Here is a 24,174-nt window from a genome sequence, read left to right on the forward strand (position 1 = left end):
TAAACTGGTGCTTTTTTCTTGTCAGATTTTAACCACTGCTGAGCATACACACACCTGACTCTGCAGGTCCTACCTTCCTAACATCAGCACTATTAATGCAATATATCTGTCAAGCTTTATTAAAATTCTTTGTGATGTGCATCTTGGCTCGTAAACCTCAATACTGTATTGATACTGCCTAAGGGATCGTCCTTGTACAACTGAGCCTCTGCAGATGGAATGACAGAAGAACAATGTTCGAAACATTCCTCCAAGATCAGTTTACGGTACTGAGCTCTGCCTTCTCCTCTGACAACATCTCCTTTTAACACAAGCTTTGCATTGCCACAATAACGCTATTGTTCAATTGCTGACTGACACTGCACACTGGCACACACAGGAATAAACAGCTTTTCAGATAAATAATACAATTTTTCAAATAAAAGCAAATAGTGCCTGTCAATATCGTTTCATAGCTTTTCTTTCTTTTTCATTCTATATGAACACACCTGTGTGCAAACTGTTGTGACTCTAATCTGCCCGAAACCAATGAACACACCATGGATTGCCACCAAGATTAGAGCTTTTGACAGCTGCTTAATGCAGGAATTGGTATTGCTTTGGCTATATGGGTTAGTTACACACACACCTGTCCCAGTAATAAAACACATATAAAGGGCAGGCTTCAATGTTTAACAATGTGGGATACAATTTCTTTATTCCCTGCCCACCATGAGACATGGGTGGTGCTGTGGTCTAAACCACTGAACCTCTTGGGCTTGCCAATCAGAAGGTCGGCGGTTCAAATCCCCGCCATGGGGTGAGCTCCCGCTGCTCGGTCCCAGCTCCTGCCACCCTAGCAGTTCGAAAGCACACCAGTGCTAGTAGATAAATAGGTACTGCTGTGGAGGGAATGTAAATGGTGTTTCCATGCACTCTGGCTTCCATCACAGTGTCTTGTTGCATCAGAAGCAGTTTAGTCCTGCTGGCCACATGACATGGAAAGCTGTCTGTGGACAAACACTGGCTCCCTTGGCTTGAAAAGTGATATGAGCGCTGACCCCACAGTTGCCTTTGACTGAACTTAACCATCCAGGGGTCCTTTACCTTTACTGTTCCACCATTGTAGAACTCATACTGAAGAGAGTAAGCCAATCAGGGATTATATCTGTTCAGTGTAGTACCAAAGTAGTAATGCACATGTTTCTCAATCTTACACGTACATGTTAAGTATTTAGTGTGCAATACATTGTGTAACCGCAGCAAATGTGACTGCCATGTAGAGTGTGAAGTGTTTCTGGGATGGAATGACAACTCACCAAGCTGGCTGAGGGTTTTGTATACCTTTGACTCATTTCAGTTGTGTAAGTGGGCGCTCACTGTTTCATCCCTTCCTAGTCTCTTACCCAGGTCCATAAATCATCTTTGCCGCTTGGTAGCCAGTCTAAAGCTGCTCCTCTATGGCTGGATCCAAAGCACACTGGTAATGTATGGATACTGTCCATCAAAGTCATAGGTTTGATCACATGAGGTCCAGCTCCGAGGGTCTTCAGGCAGTTCCCTCACTGTGAGTAGTGAGGTTATAGGGAACCAGGCAGAGGGCCTTCTCGGTAGTGGCGCCCGCCCTGTGGAACACCCTCCTGTCACATGTCAAGGAAATAAGCAACTATCTGAATTTTAGAAGACATCTGAAGCCAGCCCTGTTTAGGGAAGTTTTTAATGTTTGATGCTTTCTCACTTTATTATTATTATTATTAATATTTGGTTGGGAGCTGTCCAGAGTGGCTGGGGAAACCCAGCAGATGGGCGGGAGAGGAAGAAGAAGAAGAAGAAGAAGAAGAAGAAGTGCCTCCCCTGCCAGTGTTAGTAGTCCTAATAGAGGAGATGCTAGCAGGAGTGCAGGATACAAGCAATCCAGGAGTCCCATCTCACCGGGATGGGATTTACTGACCACCAACTGTGACAGAACAATAGGCCTATATGCAGACATGGAAGCCCTTACCTACATTCAGCGGCAAAAAAAACTGCACATACAGTGGTACCTTGGGTTACAATCGCTTTGGGTTCAAAAGGCTTTGGGTTACAAACTCTGCTAACCCGGAAGTAGTTGCTCTGGGTTGCAAACTTTGCCCCAGGATGAGAACGGAAATCGCGTGCTGGTGGTGGGGCAGCAGCAACAGGCCCCATTAGCAAAAGCGCGCCACAGGTTAAGAATGGTTTCGGGTTAAAAACGGACCTCCGGAACGAATTAAGTTTGTAACCCGAGGTACCACTGTATCTAGTTTTGAAGAAATCAAAGTATGCATTTGTCACCACTGTGGTTTGCCTACATCTGCAGGCACCGTTTAATGTGTTATTCAGGAAAGTGGAAATTGTGTGAATCACACATACACTTGTATGCATAAATGCTTGAATCACACCTATAAGCGTGTTCCTACGGGCATATACTGCGTCAGGCTTGCCGACCATCTCACTACACGTCAGCAATAACCAATGCATAGCCTCTTTGAACAGTGGAGAAAAAGTATGGGCATATGCATTTATATGTCCTCTTTGCAGATTGCAAATATGTTTAAAATGGTCAAGGCTCAGGAACCAAGAAGACCAAAACCTCACTAAACAATGGGGAAAGTTTATAATTTATCTAGGAGACCACTGTAAGATGATGAAAACATTAGCAGGAATCTAATAACACTTGCAATGGGAAGCAGGTGGCACTGTGGGTTAAACCACAGAGGCTAGGACTTGCTGATCAGAAGGTCAGCGGTTCGAATCCCTGGACGGGGTGAGCTCCCATTGCTCGGTCCCAGCTCCTGCCCACTTAGCAGTTTGAAAGCATGTCAAAGTGCAAGTAGATAAATAGGTACTGCTCCGGCGGGAAGGTAAACGGCATTTCTATGCGCTGCTCCGGTTCACCAGAAGCGGCTTAGTCATGCTGGCCACATGACCCAGAAGCTGTACACTGGCTCCCTCGGCCAATAAAGTGAGATGAGCACCGCAACCCCAGAGTCGGTCACGACTGGACCAAATGGTCAGGGGTCCCTTTACCTTTACCTTAATAACACTTGCAATGTAGCAAATATCATGGACAATATGGAGAGATACAAAATATGGATTATGAAGTAATATGCAGTTGAAAAGGTTGACAATAGGACCCATGGAGAAGACCTGGAATCAATCAAGGCCTCCAAAAAAAACCCTCCTATCTTTATCATCATCGTCATTGTCATCGTCATCTTCCTCCTGTATGTAAAATATCTCCAAATTATTCTTCTAGACACATCAGTCTTTTCCACCGAGTTCTTTTCTTTTTACCCTCAACCAGAAATATGAAAGGGAAGACGGTGGGGGTGGAATCCAGCTCCCTGTAAATATTGCATTAGTGCTAATAAATATTTTGACAACTTTGCTGCATTCATTGAGCATGCAGCTCAAAAAAGCGAGGGGCTGGCTGGCTGCTACTTTCCACTCGCTGCTGCTGTGTAAAAGAGAGGGAGTTGTATCTTCCAGCCAGCCTATTCCCTTTTAGCATTAGCAGGTTGAAAGCTTCGATGGAATGAATTGTATACCACAGTAATAATGCATTCAATCTGGGAGTTCAGAGATTTTAGCAGTTTATTACACTGGGCTAGGAAATAGCCCGAGGACTCCCCAAAGAGCTTGAGGCAGGAAGGTTTTCTAGGGAGGTTTCTGACAGCAGCTAACCCTGTGGTTGAGCTTCTCTGTCTCATACTCTGAAAAAGGAATGAGAAAAGAGTGGTGGGGGGAGAGAGATAGAGGAGTGAAGGTGGAAGGAGAGATGATGAAAGACCTGTAAGTGCTTATCTCTCCTAGCGAAGTACATGTCACGCATGACGGATGGGATAGCGGCAGCTTTCTAAACACCTCCTCATAGCGTCCATTCCCCGCCACTTGATGCAGAGGGAAGTTTTCTTCCTTGAAGGTTATTTTAAGATCTCTAGAAGGTATGACAAGATGACAGCGTGCCTTGATTTTTCTTTCACGTACCTCAGTCAAATGTTTAAACGAGCTCCTTATTGCACTGTTATATACATTCCTCCAATGAAAATAGGGACGTCCTTTTCCATAATAAGGGATGCGGGTGGCACTGTGGGTTAAACCACAGAGCCTAGGACTTGCCGATCAGAAGGTTGGCGGTTCGAATCCCCGCAACTGCTCCTGCCAACCAAGCAGTTCGAAAGCACGTCAAAGTGCAAGTAGATAAATAGGTACTGCTCCAGCGGGAAGGTAAACGGCATTTCCGTGCGCTGCCCTGGTTCACCAGAAGTGGCTTAGTCATGCTGGCCACATGACCCGGAAGCTGTATGCTTCCTCGGCCAATAAAGCAAGATGAGTGCCGCAACCCCAGAGTCAGCCACGACTGGACCTAATGGTCAGGTGTCCCTTTACCTTTATTCCATAATAATAATTTTATTATTTATAACCCTACCCATCTGACTGGGTTTCCCTCTAACATATATAAAAACATTAAGCATGTAAATCTTCCCTATACAGTTGCCTTCTAAAGGTTGTGTAGTTACTTATCTCCCTAGCTTGGGGATTGCATAACTCCATCCGGGCAATCAATGGGCATTTCCAGAGTTTGACACATCCTAGAGAGGCAAAATCATCCAAAGAGGCTACAAATCAGAGCAACAATTATCATTATCATGATCATTATCAATACCACATCCATCTGACTGGGTTGCCCCAAGTACTCTGAGCAGCTTCCAACATATATTAAAACATAATAAAACATTAAACTTTTTTTTTTTAAAAAAAAAACTTCCCTAAGACTGGCCTGCCTTCAGATGTCTTCTAAAGGTTGTATAGTCACATAATTCCATACCCTCCAACATTTCTCTGATGAAAATGGGGGCATCCTAATGAAAATACAGACATTCCGGGATCAAATCAGAAAGCGGGGTAACTTCTGTAAATCCAGGAATGCCCCTGGAAAATAGGGACACTTGGACAGTTTGCTGTTATGTACCTTCCACTTCTCCAAATATCGAGAAGTACAATCCTACATCTCCTCAATGCTTCTAGCTGTCTCTTCCTTCCCCAAACTCTTAAGTGCCCATTTGAAATGCACATCAAACGATGTGCAAGTCGACTTGACTCCAAAGCAGAGAAGTGGCTAATCACACAGCCTTGTGTGGTTAGAACAATGGAGTTCAATCGTCTTAATTTCCATATTGATTCCAAACCACAGGATGCTACAGAGTGCTCTGGAATTCATCTTAAGAAACATTCTTTGTTTGTGCAGGTCTTGGGCAAATCTTGTGCCATGGCTGACCAAACTCAGTTTGCACTCAAAGTCTTCTAATATTGCATGCTGCAAAGGAAGTTCTTTCAGGCAGGTTGACTACCGTGACGGATATTCTTGGAGAACTCCTGTTAAGTTTTCAGGAAACAATTTTCCTGGAAAACCATTTAAAAGCCACTGACATATGTAATTCTTAACCATATACCAGCACCTTACTACAAATGACATTTTGAAGAGAGATGTGGAGAATATATTATCTCATCTATTTATAAATGGGCACTTTTCTGGCCTTCCTCATCTAGATTCAGCGTAACTAGACTATTGAGTAGTTCTATAAATGTCCAGCTAAAATCAAATAGAAGAGAAAAGGAATCATTTATCAAATAAGTAGGTATTCTAGTCAATATAGGTTTTACATCTGAATTATAGATGCAGGAAAGGCAAAAGGCTATTCCTTGTGAAAATGGCTGGAGAAGTAATGTAATTCAATCCAGAGTAAGGGTTATGAAAAACCCAAAGCTGTTTGGGTTATGAAAACGCTAGTGTGGTGTAGTGGTTAAGAGCGGTAGACTCGTAATCTGGTGAACTGGGTTCGCTTCCCCGCTCCTCCACATGCAGCTGCTGGGTGACCTTGGGCCATTCACACTTCTTTGAAGTCTCTCAGCCTCACTCACCTCACAGAGTGTTTGTTATGGGGGAGGAAGGGAAAGGAGAATGTTAGCCGCTTTGAGACTCCTTCGGGTAGTGATAAAGCGGGATATCAAATCCAAACTCTTCTTCTCTTCTTCTGTTTTACACTAGAATGCACATTCCAGTAAATGGAGGCATTCCAGTCAAATCATGTATGTGTTAGATGTGTAAACAGCTTACTATTAAAATCATCTTCAAATCTGTTTGGTAGCATGGGGGGGGCACAGGGGCAGTTGCCCCGGGTGCAAAATTGTTAGGGACAAAAAAATTCAACACCCAGTGCTGCTTCAATACAGCTACAGACTTCCGTCACTGGGCTCTGCTGAAAGCAACTTCTCCATGTGAACCAGGAAGTGACCTCTCCAAACAACGGAATGACTCTTTTTTTTTTTCCTCTGTGGTTGCCATCTTTTGGGTGTTAGGCAGTTTAATACTCATGCATACTCTGTCTGTTTCCCTCCATGTGGGGTGCTGGCAACCCACACTACTCCAATGCTTCAAATTATGGGTTTTAGCCCATTAAGTAAAAGAAAGACCATACTTTGAGAAATCAAACTGCTTCCCAAAAAAGTTTTCATTGGAAGTTTGGAAAAACTCTCAGTAAGCAGAGGAGCAGGGCAGGAGGGGCATTGCTAACTGATCAATCTGAGGAGGTTTCTGAGAAATTTAAGTTGGAGGTCTCTTGGGCTTGTGTGTCTCAACCCACTTTCTAGGGAGTATGTGCCATTAAATTTATACTTCTGAATAAACATGGTTAGGACTATGCTGTTAAACAGGTTGGACCCAAGTGATTTATAACTCTGATGTCAGAAATAGCATCACAAAGAGTTCATGGGAACTTCTTTTGCATTTGTTACTGATAAGATTTCACAAGGAGCTCACAGAAATGGATCATACAATCATATGGTCTTTGAGAGAGCATCACAGAGCCAAAAGAGCAGACTTAATTCTCTAGGGAGAGAAAGGTCTTTCCTTGCAGAGGGAAACTGGTCTTGTGGGTATTTTCCCCTTGGCATCCACCAAGGCCCTTTGGCCATTACAAGGATTTGATATTTTTTTAATGGAGGTTTACTCTGGGGGGTCAGGTTCTTGTTTGGTTGTGGGGTTTGTTTGTTTTTGTTTTGAGGGATAGGGTTTCTGAGCATAACTGGTTTTTATTATGTGAAATAGGTATTTTTGTGTGTGGCCATGACAGCCTGTTAGATTTCCAAGTGTACTCCCAGGCATTTTTTAAAAAATCCTTGGTACCTCTGAATTAGGCAATGATGAATCTCCTTAAAGGAACTGCTTCAAAAGACAACCAGTTCAAATATCATTCATTTCCCCCAAATCAGATATCTTTTTGAATAATACACTGCATGCAGACTTGATGGGCGGAATCCATTGGTCTTTTTACTTCAGATCTGCATAAGAAATGAAATAAGTAGGCCTTATCAAACCACGGTTTGAAAACACCGTTCCTGTTGGCAGTCTGTTAAAACATCTTACAGATAATCAGTGACTCCAGTAGTTCTAAAAAGTCAGCATGTCGCAGAATGATTTACATCTCAGAGTGCTGTTTAACCTTCCGGCTTCTTTATCTCTCTTTCCATCCTCCGCTTGATTCCTCTGCATTTCTCCACGTTACCCCTCCTTACTTCGGCATGCTAAAACAGCAAAAATTCTAAAGCTGCTGTAAGATTAATCACAGAAGAACTACGCGATGTTCAATTCTGGCAGTGTCAGCAGAAGAGTCAATGGTGGGGATCAGATGAGCTCCAGCTCATTGGTGGCACGTTTATCAAATTTCCTCACCAGAGAATTCATTGCAAACCTCCCCCCACCCCACCCCCTTGGCTTTTGTTTCTGTCATTCTGTAAGCCCTTGTGGCGATACAAGTTAGCTTTTTGGAAATCCTTTGGAAGTCTGGCCTCTGACACTTACCTCTCAGCAATACTGGCAGAAAACCCTGAAGTTTCTTCCGAGCAGCAATCTGCTTAACCTTTCCCTTACAGTGACTGTGAAAATGCATATTACAAATACGAGGTGGTCCAAATGCTAAACAGAACCCTAGAAAGGATGCGAAATGGTCTGTGCAAGGAAAAGCCCATCAAACCATTCTTTGTTAAGGAACGGTGTGTGGAGGGGGACGGAAGACATGGTGAGATAGTATTTTGCACAGCAATAGCTGGAGAAGGTTGCCACTCTTCTGTGCTGCATGTGAATTGTCCTAACATGTCAGGAGAAAAGAAGTTAAGAAATATGGAAGCAGCGGCGGAGCAAGCTGATCAGGTGCCTGGGGCGGCGCATGTGGCCTGCACCCAGGGGTGGGGCCAGCCAGCCACGCGGTGGGGCAAGCTGGGGCTGGACGCTCCATGGGGCCTCTGAAGAGTCTGCCTGCCTCATCCCACTTAGCCACCCTACAGCTGAGGGGGAGGCGGCAGGTGGACTGTTTAGGGCAGCGTGGAGCCTGCGGGCGCCCAAGCCATCACGTCACTCCCAGGAGAGATGCGTGGCTCAGGCACACTGCAGGCCCTCTGGTGAATGTTAGGTTTCTGTTATGCTAGTGTGCAGTTCTTGGAGTCACAAGACTCTGTTGACATTCCAGACAGTTGGAAGTCTCACGGGAGACGGATGTTGAAGTTACTGGTTTCCTGTTTCTGTGTCCTGTTGTTTTCTGTCTCTCACAGAGAGCAGACGCATATTCTTTTCTGTCTTGCGTAGTTAGAAATAAAGTAGCAATGTAGCACATATTTCTGGCTCCTTCTGCTGCTGTCTGAGTATTCTGCACCATGGAGAGCGTGCCTGAAGTCTCATTCAAAGGCTTGGGTCGTTAATCACTGCGGGAGGAGTAGTCATTACGGAGGCTCCGACAGTGAGTGCTGCCTGGCATTTTGTCACCCCCTCAGTGGTGACACCCAGGGCGGCCAGCCCCCACCACACACCCCTTCCTCCGCCCCTGTATGGAAGATACCCATTAAAGAAAGTGACTGAATTGATACTGCCTTAACAAAAAAAAAATCCTTCCAGTAGCACCTTAAAGACCAACTAAGTCAGTTCTTGGTATGAGCTTTCGTGTGCATGCACACTTCTTCAGATACACAGATGCACACTTCTTCAGATGCACACGAAAGCTCATACCAAGAACTGACTTAGTTGGTCTTTAAGGTGCTACTGGAAGGAATTTTTGTTTTGTTTTGACTATGGCAGACCAACACGGCTACCTATCTGTAACTGATACTGCCTTGTATGAGATGATACAAGACCTAGCCCAGGACAGAGACTGAATTCCTACAACAGTGTACAAGAAACATTCCAAATTATTTATCGAGCTGCAAAATGTCATAGAAACAGTGCACAAGCTTCTGAGCTGTCCAGAACTCTTCATCGGGTTAGACATAAATGGAACAGCTGAGGCAGAGACAGAGAATAAAACTGGCTGATGTTGGAAGCATGGCATCTACATCTGATCAAAGTCTTGATGTGGAGTGGGTAGCAAACATTCAAATGAGGCTCTTGAGGTGCTGTGCTGGTATTGGAATCAGCCTGCACAACAGTGGCTGATTCCTCTATCTCTTAAAACACAAGAACAAACTGGCTGTTACTAGGTCTGTCTGCCTCATTAGGTGGGACTCACAAAGTTCTTAACTGGAGGAAAATAGGAATCAAAAGAAACAAGGCAGGCCTTACAGGGGAAAAGGTGGAAATTAATTTTAGGTGGTGTGTTAGGCAAAAGGTCAATAAAAGCGAAATTTGATAGCTTCACATAGCCATTAAAAGGAGTGTTCCTTCTGAGAAATAAAGTCCCCTTTTAAGGTGGTTAGAAGCCCCTTCCTCCTGTTTAGCATCTGGTGTTATGTATTCAGTGGTCTGTGTTTGCCTGAGCTTGAGTCTGGACTAAGGATTCTGAGCTCCCGTGTTCTGATTCGATACATGATGTCCAATCACAGAACATTTCAGGATTTGGGCCTCTGCCATAGGCCCTTGAACTCTGAGTCATGATTCGCAGCTTGAAAGTTTAGATAGCCAATCAGGGTGGGAGTTGGGGTGGTCCAGGCTTTCAGGAATGTATATAAGCAGTAGCTTTGATTCTGTTTCTCAGTTATGTAGTTCAGTAAAGGTTCTTGCTGTTATTGCTGTGTCTTGCCTTGTGGGAACCCACCTATACTTCACATCCCACTTGAAGAAACTGAGTCTGGTCACAGGCTTCAGATTTCACTTTGCCTGACCTCCTACTCCTTAGAACAGGGGTGGGCTAACATTTGCCCTCCCTAAGTTCTTGGTCTCCAAGTTCCATGTACCCTAGCCAGCATGTCCAACAGTCAGGGATAATGGGAGCTACAATCCCACAAAATCTGAAGGGCTGCAGGATCCTCACCTCTGCTTTAAATGATACATATGGTACAGCATTACACATGTGTGCATCTGCACCCATCTATGCTTAAGCGAATCAACAAATTCTGCGCATGATAAATGGCTCCAACCTACACCCTCACCTCCTGGGAAAAGAGGCAATCTTCACTTGGTATTCTTTCATAAGCTTGGGCCTAACAGAAGCAGCATTTTGCCTCTTCTGTGCAATAACTCCTTTTCCACCCGGTTCACATAACACTCTATCAATGTCTTCAAATTGCATTTTCCAGCATTAATATACTATTTGTTTTGGCTCCTAATTACCTGCTTTATCAGCATGTCATATTTGTTCCCCCCTTCCGAGTAATTATATTCCGAATCAGTGTGACACTTGATATTGACCTTTATTTTTAGCTTTCTCTCCCCCTCACAGAAAAGAGGGTGAATGCTTATTTATAAACCATGAAAACTGAGTTTGTGAGAATATTGATTTGGTGTCTTTAAAAAGCAGCAGGCTGGCAGGCTGCAACTCGAAGTGATCACTGGCAATTAGCAGGGCACATTTTTCACTGCTAAACCTTGCCTATACCTTCTAATTCTATTACTGCATTCGCTCCGCTCTTCCCAGAAAGCACTGTGTTTGTGGCAAGAAACCAGCTATCTGTATAATTTAATGAAAGCCAGTGATCAAAACTGATTTAGTCAGTCTCAAAAATAAGGCAGGGGCATAATTGACACCAGGTGTTCAGAAAAGTTTTCAAATAACCATTAAAAAGATTAGATGCTAATTTAATTGTTAAGTTCCTTTGCAGGAATAACAAGATATTAGCTACAGGGTCAAATGCTCCAGATATTTGCATGACCATAATAATTATCTTTTATGAGAGAATTTGAGGGGCTCCGATGTATGTTGGATGCAGCTTAGAGTTGTCTCATATGCTATACTTTTCCAACATGGAGATATTGGAAAAGGCATGCTATTTTTGCAGCACTAGAAGGGAGTTTTTATTTTCTCTGTCTCCTTTTGCCTGAATTCATATATTGAACATGAAGATTCTGCAAATGTTGACTTGCCAATCCATATACCAGTCAGTTGTGGTGGTAGCAGAAACACTTCTAATTGTAGCATGGTCAACTGTTAATATATTATCTTTAAAATATTGCTTTGAGGGAGGGTATAATTCCTCATAGAAGGGGCACAGTGTCTGACATCCACAGACTGCTTGTAAAAATGGATTTTCATAGAGTGAATGAAGGCATCTCCCCTATAAATCCCATAATTGGCCGGGCAGGTGTGATGCGGCTGAGGTTGGCTCAAGGAGACATCAATCCCTTGCCCCGAGCCAGATCACTGCAAGGGCCCAGGTGCCCACTATGAAAGTGGAGGGGTTTTTCCCCAACCTTTGTTGTTGTTGTTGTTTAGTCGTTTAGTCGTGTCCGACTCTTCGTGACCCCATGGACCAGAGAACGCCAGGCACCTCTGTCCTCCACTGCCTCCCGCAGTTTGCTCAAACTCATGCTGGTAACCTCGAAAACACTATCCAACCATCTCGTCCTCTGCCGTCCCCTTCTCCTTGTGCCCTCCATCTTTCCCAACATCAGGGTCTTCTCCAGGGAGTCTTCTCTTCTCATGAGGTGGCCAAAGTACTGGAGCCTCAGCTTCACAATCTGTCCTTCCAGTGAGCACTCAGGGTTGATTTCCTTCAGTATGGAGAGGTTTGATCTTCTTGCAGTCCATGGGACTCTTAAGAGTCTCCTCCAGCACCATAATTCAAAAGCATCAATTCTTCGGCGATCAGCCTTCTTGATGGTCCAGCTCTCACTTCCATACATCATTACTGGGAAAACCATAGCTTTAACTATACGAACCTTTGTTGGCAAGGTGATGTCTCTACTTCTCAAGATGCTGTCTAGGCCTGTCATTGCCCTTCTCCCAAGAAGCAGGCGTCTTTTAATTTCGTGGCTGCTGTCACCATCTGCAGTGATCATTGAGCCCAAGAAAGTAAAATCTCTCACTACCTCCATTTCTTCCCCTTCTATTTGCCAGGAGGTGATGGGACCAGTGGCCATGATCTTCGTTTTTTTGATGTTGAGCTTCAGACCATATTTTGCGCTCTCCTCTTTCACCCTCATTAAAAGGTTCTTTAATTCCTCCTCACTTTCTGCCATCAAGGTTGTGTCATCTGCATATCTGAGGTTGTTGATATTTCTTCCGGCAATCTTAATTCCGGCTAGGGATTCATCCAGCCCAGCCTTTCGCATGATGAATTCTGCATATAAGTTAAATAAGCAGGGAGACAAAATACAGCCTTGTCGTACCCATATCCAGTTCTAACTGTAGCTTCTTGTCCCACATAGAGATTTCTCAGGAGACAGATGAGGTGATCTGGCACTCCCATTTCTTTAAGAACTTGCCATAGTTTGCCGTGGTCGACACAGTCAAAAGCTTTTGCATAGTCAATGAAGCAGAAGTAGATGTCTTTCTGGAACTCTCTAGCTTTCTCCATAATCCAGCGCATGTTTGCAATTTGGTCTCTGGTTCCTCTGCCTCTTCTAAATCCAGCTTGCACTTCTGGGAGTTCTCGGTCCACATACTGCTTGAGCCTTCCTTGTAGAATTTGAAGCATAACCTTGCTAGCGTGTGAAATGAGTGCAATTGTGCGGTAGTTGGAGCATTCTTTGGCACTGCCCTTCTTTGGGATTGGGATGTAGACTGATCTTCTCCAATCCTCTGGCCACTGCTGAGTTTTCCAAACTTGCTGGCATATTGAGTGTAGCACCTTAACAGCATCATCTTTTAAAATTTTAAATAGTTCAGCTGGAATGCCATCACTTCCACTGGCCTTGTTATTTGCAGTGCTTTCTAAGGCCCATTTGACTTCACTTTCCAGGATGTCTGGCTCAAGGTCAGCAACCACACTACCTGGGGTATACGAGACATCCATTTCTTTCTGGTATAATTCCTCTGTGTATTCTTGCCACCTCTTCTTGATGTCTTCTGCTTCTGTTAGGTCCTTTCCACTTTTGTCCTTTATTGTGGAAATCTTTGTACGAAATGTTCCTTTCATATCTCCAATTTTCTTGAACAGATCTCTGGTTCTTCCCATTCTATTGCTTTCCTCTATTTCTTTGCATTGCTCGTTTAAGAAGGTCTTCTTGTCTCTCCTTGCTATTCTTTGGAAATCTGCATTCAATTTCCTGTATCTTTCACCATCTCCCTCGCATTTTGCTTGCCTTCTCTCCCCCGCTATTTGTAAGGCCTCATTGGACAGCCACTTTGCTTTCTTGCATTTCCTTTTCATTGGGATGGTTTTCGTTGCTGCCTCCTGTATAATGTTACGAGCCTCCATCCATAGTTCTTCAGGCATTCTGTCCACCAAATCTAAATCCCTAAACCTGTTCCTCACTTCCACTGTGTATTCATAAGGGATTTGACTTAGATTGTATCTTACCGGCCCAGTGGTTTTTCCTACTTTCTTCAGTTTAAGCTTGAATTTTGCTATAAGAAGCTGATGATCTGAGCCACAGTCAGCTCCAGGTCTTGTTTTTGCTGACTGTATAGAGCTTCTCCATCTTTGGCTGCAGAGAATATAATCAATCTGATTTCGATGCTGCCCATCTGGTGATGTCCATGTGTAGAGTCGTCTCTTGTGTTGTTGGAAAAGCGTGTTTGTGATGACCAGCTTGTTCTCTTGACAGAACTCTATTAGCCTTTGCCCTGCTTCGTTTTGATCTCCAAGGCCAAACTTGCCAGTTGTTCCTTTTATCTCTTGACTCCCTACTTTAGCATTCCAATCCCCTATAATGAGAAGAACATCCTTCTTTGGTGTCACTTCTATAAGGTCTTGTAAGTCTTCATAGAATTGGTCAATTTCAGTTTCTTCAGCACAAGTAGTTGGTGCATAAACTTGGATTACTGTGATGTTAAAAGGTCTGCCTTGGATTCGTATCGAGATCATTCTATCATTTTTGAGATTGCATCCCAGTACAGCTTTCGCCACTCTTTTGTTGACTATGAGGGCCACTCCATTTCTTTTATGGGTTTCTTGCCCACAGTAGTAGATATGATGGTCATCCGAACTGAATTCACCCATTCCCGTCCATTTTAGTTCACTGATGCCCAGGATGTCAATATTTATTCTTGCCATCTCATTTTTGACCACCTCCAACTTACCCAGGTTCATGGTTCTTACATTCCAGGTTCCTATGCAATATTTTTCTTTACAGCATTGGACTTTCCTTTCGCTTCCAGGCATATCCGCAACTGAGCGTCCTTTCGGCTTTGGCCCAGCCGCTTCATCAGCTCTGGATCTACTTGTACTTGCCCTCCGCTCTTCCCCAGTAGCATGTTGGACGCCTTCCGACCTGAGGGGCTCATCTTCCAGCGTCATATCTTTTATATGCCTGTTGTCTTTGTCCATGGAGTTTTCTTGGCAGGGATACTGGAGTGGCTTGCCGGTTCCTCCTCCAGGTGGATCACGTTTGGTCAAAACTCTCCACTATGACCTGTTCATCTTGGGTGCCCTGCTCGGCATAGTTCATAGCTTCTCTGAGTTCTTCAAGCCCCTTCGCCACGGCAAGGCAGTGATCCATGAAGGGGTCCCCCAACCTAGTGCTACCCAAAATTTCGAACCACAAGTCCCTTCAGTGCCAGTCAACATAGCACATCTGAAAGATACCAGATTTCAGAAGACTGACCTAGATGTTCATTTTCTGTTAACAGTTCTCAAGAATCTATTCAACAAGGCCGAGAACTGCCCAAACAGTAGCAATTTTGGAGTGTCCTGTTGAAAGTGATCAAACGTTTTCAGCATTGAAAGTAAGAGCAAAGCTATTTTGTTCGCCATCAGTGCTGACACATAGCTGGTTGGCTATGGATCTACATAATGACATCTCGCTTGTTATGTGATCTGGCTGGCACCTCCCATGTAACTATCCCAAAGAGGAAGTTATAACAAAGAAGTCAATAGTAGGTCAGGGAAAACAATGGCATATTGCAATAAAAATATGCAATGTACCCTTCCCACATCAAATTCTGGGTGTGGTTTATTGTTTTTCTTAGACAGATCTAAGGACATAATCCTATGGAAAGATCCAGCTGGATGAACAACTTGCGATGCAGGAGATCTCCAGCTCAGCTGGAGGATTCCTGGCTTAGTTGATCTCCCCTGGCGTAACCCACTCATCCCAGCTAAATCAGGGCTCAGATATATCCTGGCAACCTGTATCAGAAAAATGTAGCAGAGATTTTGCTAACCTGGGAGAAAGTCATTTCAAGTAACAGCATTGGGGTGAGGGTTTTTTTTTGGGGGGGGGGTCATGTTTGTTTTATACCTTTGCTTTAAAGTATTCAGAGCATGATACACTTGATCAGCCCAGATATCAGAACAGCAACCATGTGGAGTGTTAGTATCTTGACCAAGGTCTTTTACATGTGATCTGGAATTCAAATCCATACCTCCCTGATCCAAGCCCTCAAAGTAGGAGCTATGTCCTATTGGCACCCACGGGTTGTGATATTGCTTCAAAATTGGTGATCGAGTGAAAAGTGACACTTCTTTGTCCTCCTTATAATTTCATCTAAATGAAGACCAGTCTCTTGAAGTTTGACAACACCGTGGAAATTAACTTCATCGCCAATATAGAGCAATTCCTGAAACAACTGCAAGCACTCAGTTATCTATATTAAAGATATGTCAAAGCTGTGGGCTGCTGCAAGTTCTTGAAGTACAAGAGGAGAGACACTGACGAAAAGCATGCACACAGTTACAGAGAAGGCGAGCAAATTCTTTGCTGAATATTTCATTAATCATGAAGACTCTAAGTCATCCACATCATTCCTTTTTGCACCAGAACACCTCCCGGTAGATTACAAAGATCTGCAATACGGAGTGGGCGGGGGAATGTGACAGATGACTTATTTTTATATTCTGAATTTGAGCCGTCTACTCTTTACCTACTCAACTACATTCTGTGATATGAATGTAAATTATTTAATCAGATTGCCGCTTTCACACTCTCATTTTAGACTAGAATGTGGGGGAAGCCTTGGAAAAGAAAGCATGGGGGAACACCAATGCAACGATTCACAAGAGTAAGGACAAACAGTTCGGCTTGGGTCTTCAGTGCTCTGAAGGGATAATATACATTTAAATTATTTCACAGAATTGTAGAGTTGGAAGGGACCCTGAGAATCATCTAGTCCAATGTAGGAATATGCAGCTGTCCCATACTGTGATCAAACCATCAACCTTGGCATTATCAGCACCATGCTCTAACCATCAGAGCTAATTGTTGGAAGGGACCACAAGGGCTATCTATTCCAACCCCCTGAGATGCAGGAATCTCAACTAAAGCCTCCATGACAGATGGCCATCCAACCTCTGCTTAAAAACCTCCAATGAAGGAAAGTTCACAACCTCCCGAGGGAGTCCATTCCCTGTCAAATAGATCTTACCATCACAAAATTCTTCCTGATGTTTAGTCAGAACCTCTTATCAGCACCATCCCAAGTCATGAGTCAGAACTAATGGCTTTGCAAAGATCAACATATATACAAATGACAATCATGGTTTTGTCCATCATCAGTCCTCAGGTTCCACTGCTCTGCTTGGGACATAACCTTTGATCAAACCATCCTTCTTTTGGGATACTGATGTCATGCATTTACATGTTTAGTTTCTTCTTTAGATGACAAGCATATGGCTTTGATTTATATACTGGAAAGAGGTTTAAAACAAATGAGAAGAGAGGCTTGCTCTCATCTGAGAAAAAACAACAAACTTGGGAGATCCTAATGACAAAAATATCTCATTTGATACCTAGTCTGCCCTTAGATCCTACAACTTCTGGTGATGTGGAAGAAATTTGTTCCATTCGCACCTACCTAATTTGCACTCTGTAAATCAATCCCGGAACCAAATGAAGCTGTCCTTATAAATTTACACTTCTCTACATTTTGTGATGCAGTTCTCCAGCCAAAACACATGTGCAGAATGTGTGCATTGGGAAAAGAGCACAGAAAAATGTAGATATTGGTGAAAATAACATACAGAAATGTATTGTGCTGGAGGGAAACGCTTGAAGAAATGTGCTTGGAAATGCGTGTATGAATGGGGGAGGTTACTTTCTTTAAAAAAGGCAAATTGATGCAGAAAAGAGTTTGACTGAACTTAAATAAAATGAGAGAAAAACCAACACTGACAGATCTGTCCACCTCATACACCCTCAGACATTCGTTACAGACTAGTTTTCCACCTGCAGCATCCAACATGAAATCCATTAGCTGTACTCCAGAGCTCCTCATCATGTTACTTCTTCTGTATGCTGGAATCAGGTCTCAGAGATTGAGACTCAGGAGGAGGGGGAAATGTGGGTCAAGCAGGCTGGCATCCCTATAAAGGGATTTGTGCTACGTAAATACTGACATATGTTCCTTTCTAAATGGATATCTCAACAGTATAGCTATCATCTTGACTTAGTCGAAGGAAGAAAACATCCCACAGTTACACGTCAACAAACTTGCCTTTCAGCTATAATTGTGGCATAGATTGAAAGTTGCGCACCATAAAGGACAGCGTGGAATAGGAGATGAAGGCTCTAGTGAAGCATTGAAAGGAAAGAACCAGCAATGAAAAGAAATAATTTGGATTACCTTGGATACTCTGTTAGCAACTTCTCTGCCTACGGTCAGCCCCTGAACAAAGGTCCTTGCAGCGATGAAAGCTCTTGTCACTTGAACCTTCAGTTTCCTGGGTACGTCTCCAAAAGGCTTAAGCTGGTCTGTGTATTTGCTTACACACTCTAGGTAGTCCTCAGAGAAATGATAGTGGGGGTTTATGAGCTGGAACATTCGCTCTAATAGCCGAGCCCAGAAGTCATTCAACATTTCCTCCAAGTTCACGTTGCCTCCTGTATAATACCGTTTCAGTTCTATGAAGAGGTCCTGGAACACTTCCGAGTTCTGCATGTACAGCATGCCGTATGTCCGTACAAACATATCATTTAAAGATCTTTCGGCATTCTCCAGGAGTTCTCGGAAAAATTCTATACAAAATAGAAGCATAAGCGTAAGGAAAAAAAAATAGTATGAAGGAAAGAAAAAATATTAGTGATAATCAGGATTACGACAGTGTGTCACATTCATAGCTGTCAACTTTCAGATTTGAAAATAAGGGATTAGCAGCCTTGAAAATAAGGGATCAGCAGCCTCACCTGTCCTGGGGACAGTCTACGGGATATCTAACAATCCGGGACAGCAGTGGGAAGCAGCAGGAAATAGCACTGGAATAAGGGAATTTCCCGCAAAAAAAGGGGGAAGGTTGACAGCTATGGTCACATTTTTAAAAACTTTTAAAGCAGGGGGTTGCCGGAACCAGACCCCAAGTTCACCAGGCACCTTCTAAATGTGTTGTAGAGCACTGGGGTAACATCATAGCACTGAGCTGAAGGGACACGTTTCAGCCTCCCTGCCCAGACAACTACTGTGTAGGTAAGATATTCATATTGTAATTTCTTCACTCCTTGACCAATACACTGTAGAGCAGAAAGAGCACAATCTTCTGTCCCATTGCAGCACTCAGCTGTACTCTTCCACTGATCTGCACCAGTCAGCTGTTGTCAGAGCCTGGCTGGCTGAGGAAGAACGATGGGTGCCGCCTGGCCTAGAGCCCACCAAGGATGACGCAGAAGACAATTTAGACCTCGGATCATGGTGGTGGGACACTGGAGAGCAGTCTGGGGAAGGGATGAGCTGGGAGGTGCTTGAAGCAGGAGGCTTGAGCAATCAAGGGTAGGGTGGTCAGAAGAAGGAGGCCCTTCCAGGAGAGGGCTGGAGGCTGATCTCAATGTCAGTGCAGACTCAGCGGAGAGCAGTCAGAGATGGTCCCTGCTACCTATCAGCTGGACAGTCCTAGTCCTGCTGGTTCTCCTCCTCCTCTGCCACCCCATTCAAGGAGGGTCCTGCACATCCTGAGCAATGGGTCAGGCAGGCTCAGAGGAGGAACCCACCCACTTGTCACAGTCTGCTTGGTAGGGATACAGAGTGAGAGGCTAGAGGGGTAGGTGGGGCCAGTGGTAAGATTCAGCAATGTCTCAACACTGCTGTGTTGTAACTTTCTGCGAAGAAAAGTTAATTGCATTTCTTGCCTCACTTTCTTTCCTGCCCTGCAGAGGACCTGCGCTTGCCTGACAGCTCCTTGACAGCTGTGGACTCAGTGCCTCTCTTTGTAGTTGTGTGTTTGTGTAATGTGTATGAAAAAGTGGGGTAGTTGCACAAACTCTGGGCACCCCACTTCCTTGGACACATCTATTCTGGGCATGCAGCCTGCAACTAAAAAAAACCTGCCTATCTCCATCCTTAATTAACTGGTCAAGAAAGAATCTTGTGCCAAGAATCTTGTTGCCTGTGCATGTGGGTTGGTCAATATTATGCAGCTTTGCTCTGAAGATTTGAAATTGAGAAGAGTTCCTTTGAAATAATATTAAGAGAACATTAGATTCCTCATGAGGATGCAGAATATATCATTTTTTTTAAATCCATAGCCCTAAATGTTAAATATGCTTTTAAGGAAAACTGCTACAAAAGCTGTTCCATTTATATTTAAAGGATTGTTTAAGCAATGCAGCTCTTGTCACTTAGAAACTGAATTGGCAGTGTTTCTGCTTTTGAGTATGAAATAAGGGGAAGAATGCTATTTAGCAAATGGTGTGCCTAAGTCAACAAGTCTAAAATAAAGTGTTGTTTTAGAGGCTTGCTTGTGGGAGTAGAGGGAGATGAGGGAGTGGCTTAGAGGAATGCAATCACAGCAGAGCCGAATTTAGCACATGGTCATGCTCAGAATGAGAAGAAAATCAGATGAGGCTGTCATAGTTGGGTTCAGCATAAGGGGGAAACTAGATGCCAGATGTGCATAACTGTTCTTTTTTATAAGTGTACACCAAAGAAAATCCTGTGTTGCAAACAGAACACTGTAAGCTTAGTACACTTTTATGTGATTGCTGATCCATGGCCATTTGATGTACCTTTGGGGACAATTAATTTGCTGGTGAAGAATTATCATGGAAACAGTTCATTATCCTGGAAGAACTGTTCTGTCTGCTGCTGTGCTTGTAGCACCCTATTGCTATGTTTGGAGCACCCATCATCATCTCACGTATTCACTGTGGAAAGACATCCTGCCTTCATTTCAGTGACTTAGCACTCCTACCATTCCTGTTCATGGAACATTTATTTGATTCTTAATAGTTTGTGGCTCCATGGACATATTATATGTCTTTTTGATAAGTGGGCAGTGGAAGGAGGAGATAGATCAGTACTGTGGCAAGAGGAGGGGCTTCAAACCACTGCCCCCACACTACAGTCCCAAATAAAGTCAGACCTCTTTGCAATGCCACTGGTCTGGTGAAAGGTACCAATCACTTGTTATTGACTATAGTTCCCTTCCCATGGTTGACTCATGATTCTCCCCCAACCAAAATCCTTAGCGCTCTTCCCTAATGGAAGAGGTTGCAGCAAGTAATCTCAAGCTTTGCTGAGGATGAAACAGGACTTCTGAAGGAAACCTGTATTTCCAAGCACAGTGTTTTTGACTAATGTGCACTTGTCAGTGGATGGTAGGAGGTGCTTGATCTATCTGCAGTAGCTGATTCCCACCATGACCCAATTTTAACTGATTCTTCAGTGAAGCTCAGAAGTACTGGGGGGGGGGGGGGCAGAAAGCAGGCAGGTGTGGAGGAGTCCCTGGTTCTGAATGGGGTAACTGTGCACCTGAAGGACCAGGCCTGCAGCCTGGGAGACATCTTGGACTCACAGCTGTCCATAGAACCACAGGTCAATTCTGTGTCCAGGGCAGCTGTCTACCAGCTCCATCTGGTGCGCAGACTGAGACCCTACCTGCCCACAGACTGTCTCGCCAGAGTGGTGCATGCTCTGGTTATCTCTCCCTTGGACTACTGCAATGCGCTCTATGTTAAGGCTACCAGATGCCCCCGTTTCCCGAGGACAATCCCCAGATTTACAAATCAGTCCCCATACAAAATCCATTGAAGTTGAAAAGTGTCCCTGGATTCATTGAAAAAATCTGGTAACCTTACTGTATGTGGGGCTACCTTTGAAGGTGACCTGGAAACTACAACTAATACAGAATGTGGCAGCTAGTCTGGTGACTGGGAGTGGCCATATAACACCGGTCCTGAAAGACCTACATTGGCTCCCAGTACGTTTCCTAGCACAATTCAAAGTGTTGGTGCTGAGCTTTAAAGCCCTCAATGGCCTCAAAGGCCCAGTATACCTGAAGGAGCATCTCCACCCCCATCGTTCTGCCTGGACACTGAGGTCCAGCACTGAGGGCCTTCTGGCAGTTCCCTCCCTGCAAGAAGCGAAGTTACAGGGAACCAGGCAGATGGCCTTCTCGGTAGTGACACCCACCCTGTGGAACGCCCTCCCATCAGATGTCAAGGAACTAAACAACTACCTGACTTTTAGAAGACATCTGAAGGCTTTAGGGAAGTCTTTTATGTTTGATATTTTATTGTATTTTTAATATTTTGTTGGAAGCCACCCAGAGTGGCTGGGGAAACCCAGCAGATGGGTGCGGTATTAATAATAATAATAATAATAATAATAATAATAATAATAATATGAAACCACAAATAAGTGGAGATGGCCAAAAGAAGAACAGTTCAACTGCAAGGTTCTTCTCTTCCACTTGCCAGCGATATACACTCTCTTTGTCTGAAGTCATACAGTTTTGGAAACATGTATTTCGTAATATAGCTATAGCTCCACCCTAAACCATTTAAAGCGATATTTGATCTCGGAATACTCTGCCAATTGTGACCACATCTTTGCGTTTTTACTCCTCCTTTGCAGCCAAGTGAAGAAAGCAGATGTCAGAACGGCTCACAGCAAGCACATCAGTTTAATGCCATTTCCCAGCAGGGCGTGTTAAAATGCCTTTTGGACAGAATCACGAACAGTTCGGCAAGTCATGTTTTCCTTTTTGCAAAACGTTTGTGCTCCCAATCACCTATAATCCACACTGGCGTATCTTGTTACTTTCAGAAGCGCAAACTACATCCAGGACATTGTATATCATTTATACAGTGAGCTGAATAAGTCTCACATCGCTAATAGAGGAAAATCCCTGTTAACACGTGGCTTTATTGAAGCTACACTAGAAACTTTTTCACTTCATTTATTATAAACTTTCTGCACCATTACAAAACCACCACTGTGTTAATTAAACAATGTTAACGTTAACAGTTAATGGCTTAGCAATAATAAAATGTTATAATAGAAGCTGTCTCTCTCTTTATGGCTTTTCATATGAGATCCAAGCCTAATCCTAGACTGGCAGATACAATGTCATATATTACGAACATATGTATTGGTGTTAATGAGAAGGGGTGAGTTCATAGTAGCAGCTTTGCAGTCTTGTTTTCTTATCCCACAGATGAAACACATGTCACTCGACAAGAGAAATTAGCTAACAGATTAGAAGTTCAAATTTATGAAATCTATTAAATATTTAAATATGTACTAAACATATAAGCCACAAGAATTTGAAGATGAAGATGATGAAGGAAGCAAAGCAATGCAAGGGAGTAAAAGTGTAAGTTATGAGCAGGAAAAAGCACGAAACAAAGGAAATTTATCCTTTTGCTCCAAATACATTTATTTTCTGGCAAGAGAAATCAATCACAAATATCTAGCTAAAGCTATTAGAATACTGTGTATCTTGTATATTAATTGCTCTTTTATAGAAAATGGTGGTGTTACAAGAAGGCCCCAGTTTATGTGAAATAAGTACAACTTTCTTTACGGAATATACGAGTTATTTTAATTCCCGTCTAATGGAAACAATCAGCAGCCTGCATTCTAACTGGTCATATATTAGGAACAGATTTGGTCAATGCTTTCAAAACTGTTAGGAATTTTTTGCTGACAAGACAGATTGCACATGTAGCACATAGTGGATCTTGAAAAGAGCTTTTCTTTCCTCAATATATTTTCTTTCATTTGATGGGAAATGTCCCTGTTTTATGGTCTGTCCCTTGAACAACCACCTCTGCAAATAGTGCATTTGTTCCCACAAGGTCAGTGTGAAAACATCAGCCATACAGTGAATGCAAGGTCAGTGGTATAATGCATACTCTAATTTGCACCAAATACACCACGGATACACTGACCACGGGAGTAAGTCTCATGGGAGTCAACAGGACTTACTACTGAGTAGACAGATATAGAATGGTGCTGTAAATAGGGTCAAAAAGAAAGTACTGTATAATACTTAGAAAAGCCTGCCTCAAACATGCATCCCTGGGCTGCCATTGTTTAAAAATTATACCCATTTTTCTTTTTATCAACTATCTCTTCTTCTTTTCTTTATTTTTTAGCAGAGGTCAGATATTAGTGTTTTGATATTGTGGCTGAGCCAACTCAGTCATTATTGGAGACACTTCTTTCTTCTCCTCTATCTCTTATCAGTACCATGAGGTAACAGACAAGCATAAAGCACACATTGCAGCCATATTTAGGGACAAAAATAAAATGCATATGGAAAGACAAATCTATAAAGATGATCTGATGAAGAGAAAAATCACAACATATATGGGCAGATGCCACAACTGAAGAAGAAGAGGAGGAGGAGGAGGAGGGGGAGCAGGAGGAGGAGGAGTTTGGATTTGATATCCCGCTTTATCACTACCCCAAGGAGTCTCAAAGCAGTTAACATCCTCCTTTCCCTTCCTCCCCCACAACAAACACTCTGTGAGGTGAGTGAGGCTGAGAGACTTCAGAGAAGTGTGACTAGCCCAAGGTCACCCAGCAGCTGCATGTGGAGGAGCGGAGATGCAAACCCGGTTCCCCAGATTACGAGTCCACCACTCTTAACCACTACACC

The 24,174-nt window shown here is 43.5% G+C and overlaps 1 protein-coding gene across 2 annotated transcripts in view; it reads right to left on the minus strand.

The window, feature by feature from the left end:
• The window catches only part of GPC6 (glypican 6), a 768,070-nt gene that overhangs the window by 322,417 nt on the left and 421,479 nt on the right, over window positions 1-24,174 (minus strand). For both annotated transcript variants that reach the window (XM_083735305.1, XM_083735306.1), the window contains exon 3: window positions 17,925-18,316. In XM_083735305.1, coding sequence (XP_083591431.1) covers window positions 17,925-18,316 — 392 coding nt within the window. The remainder of the gene's footprint in view (window positions 1-17,924; window positions 18,317-24,174) is intronic.

This window comes from Podarcis gaigeae, assembly GCF_964106915.1.
Source record: "Podarcis gaigeae genome assembly, chromosome: 4".
NCBI lineage: Eukaryota > Metazoa > Chordata > Lepidosauria > Squamata > Lacertidae > Podarcis > Podarcis gaigeae.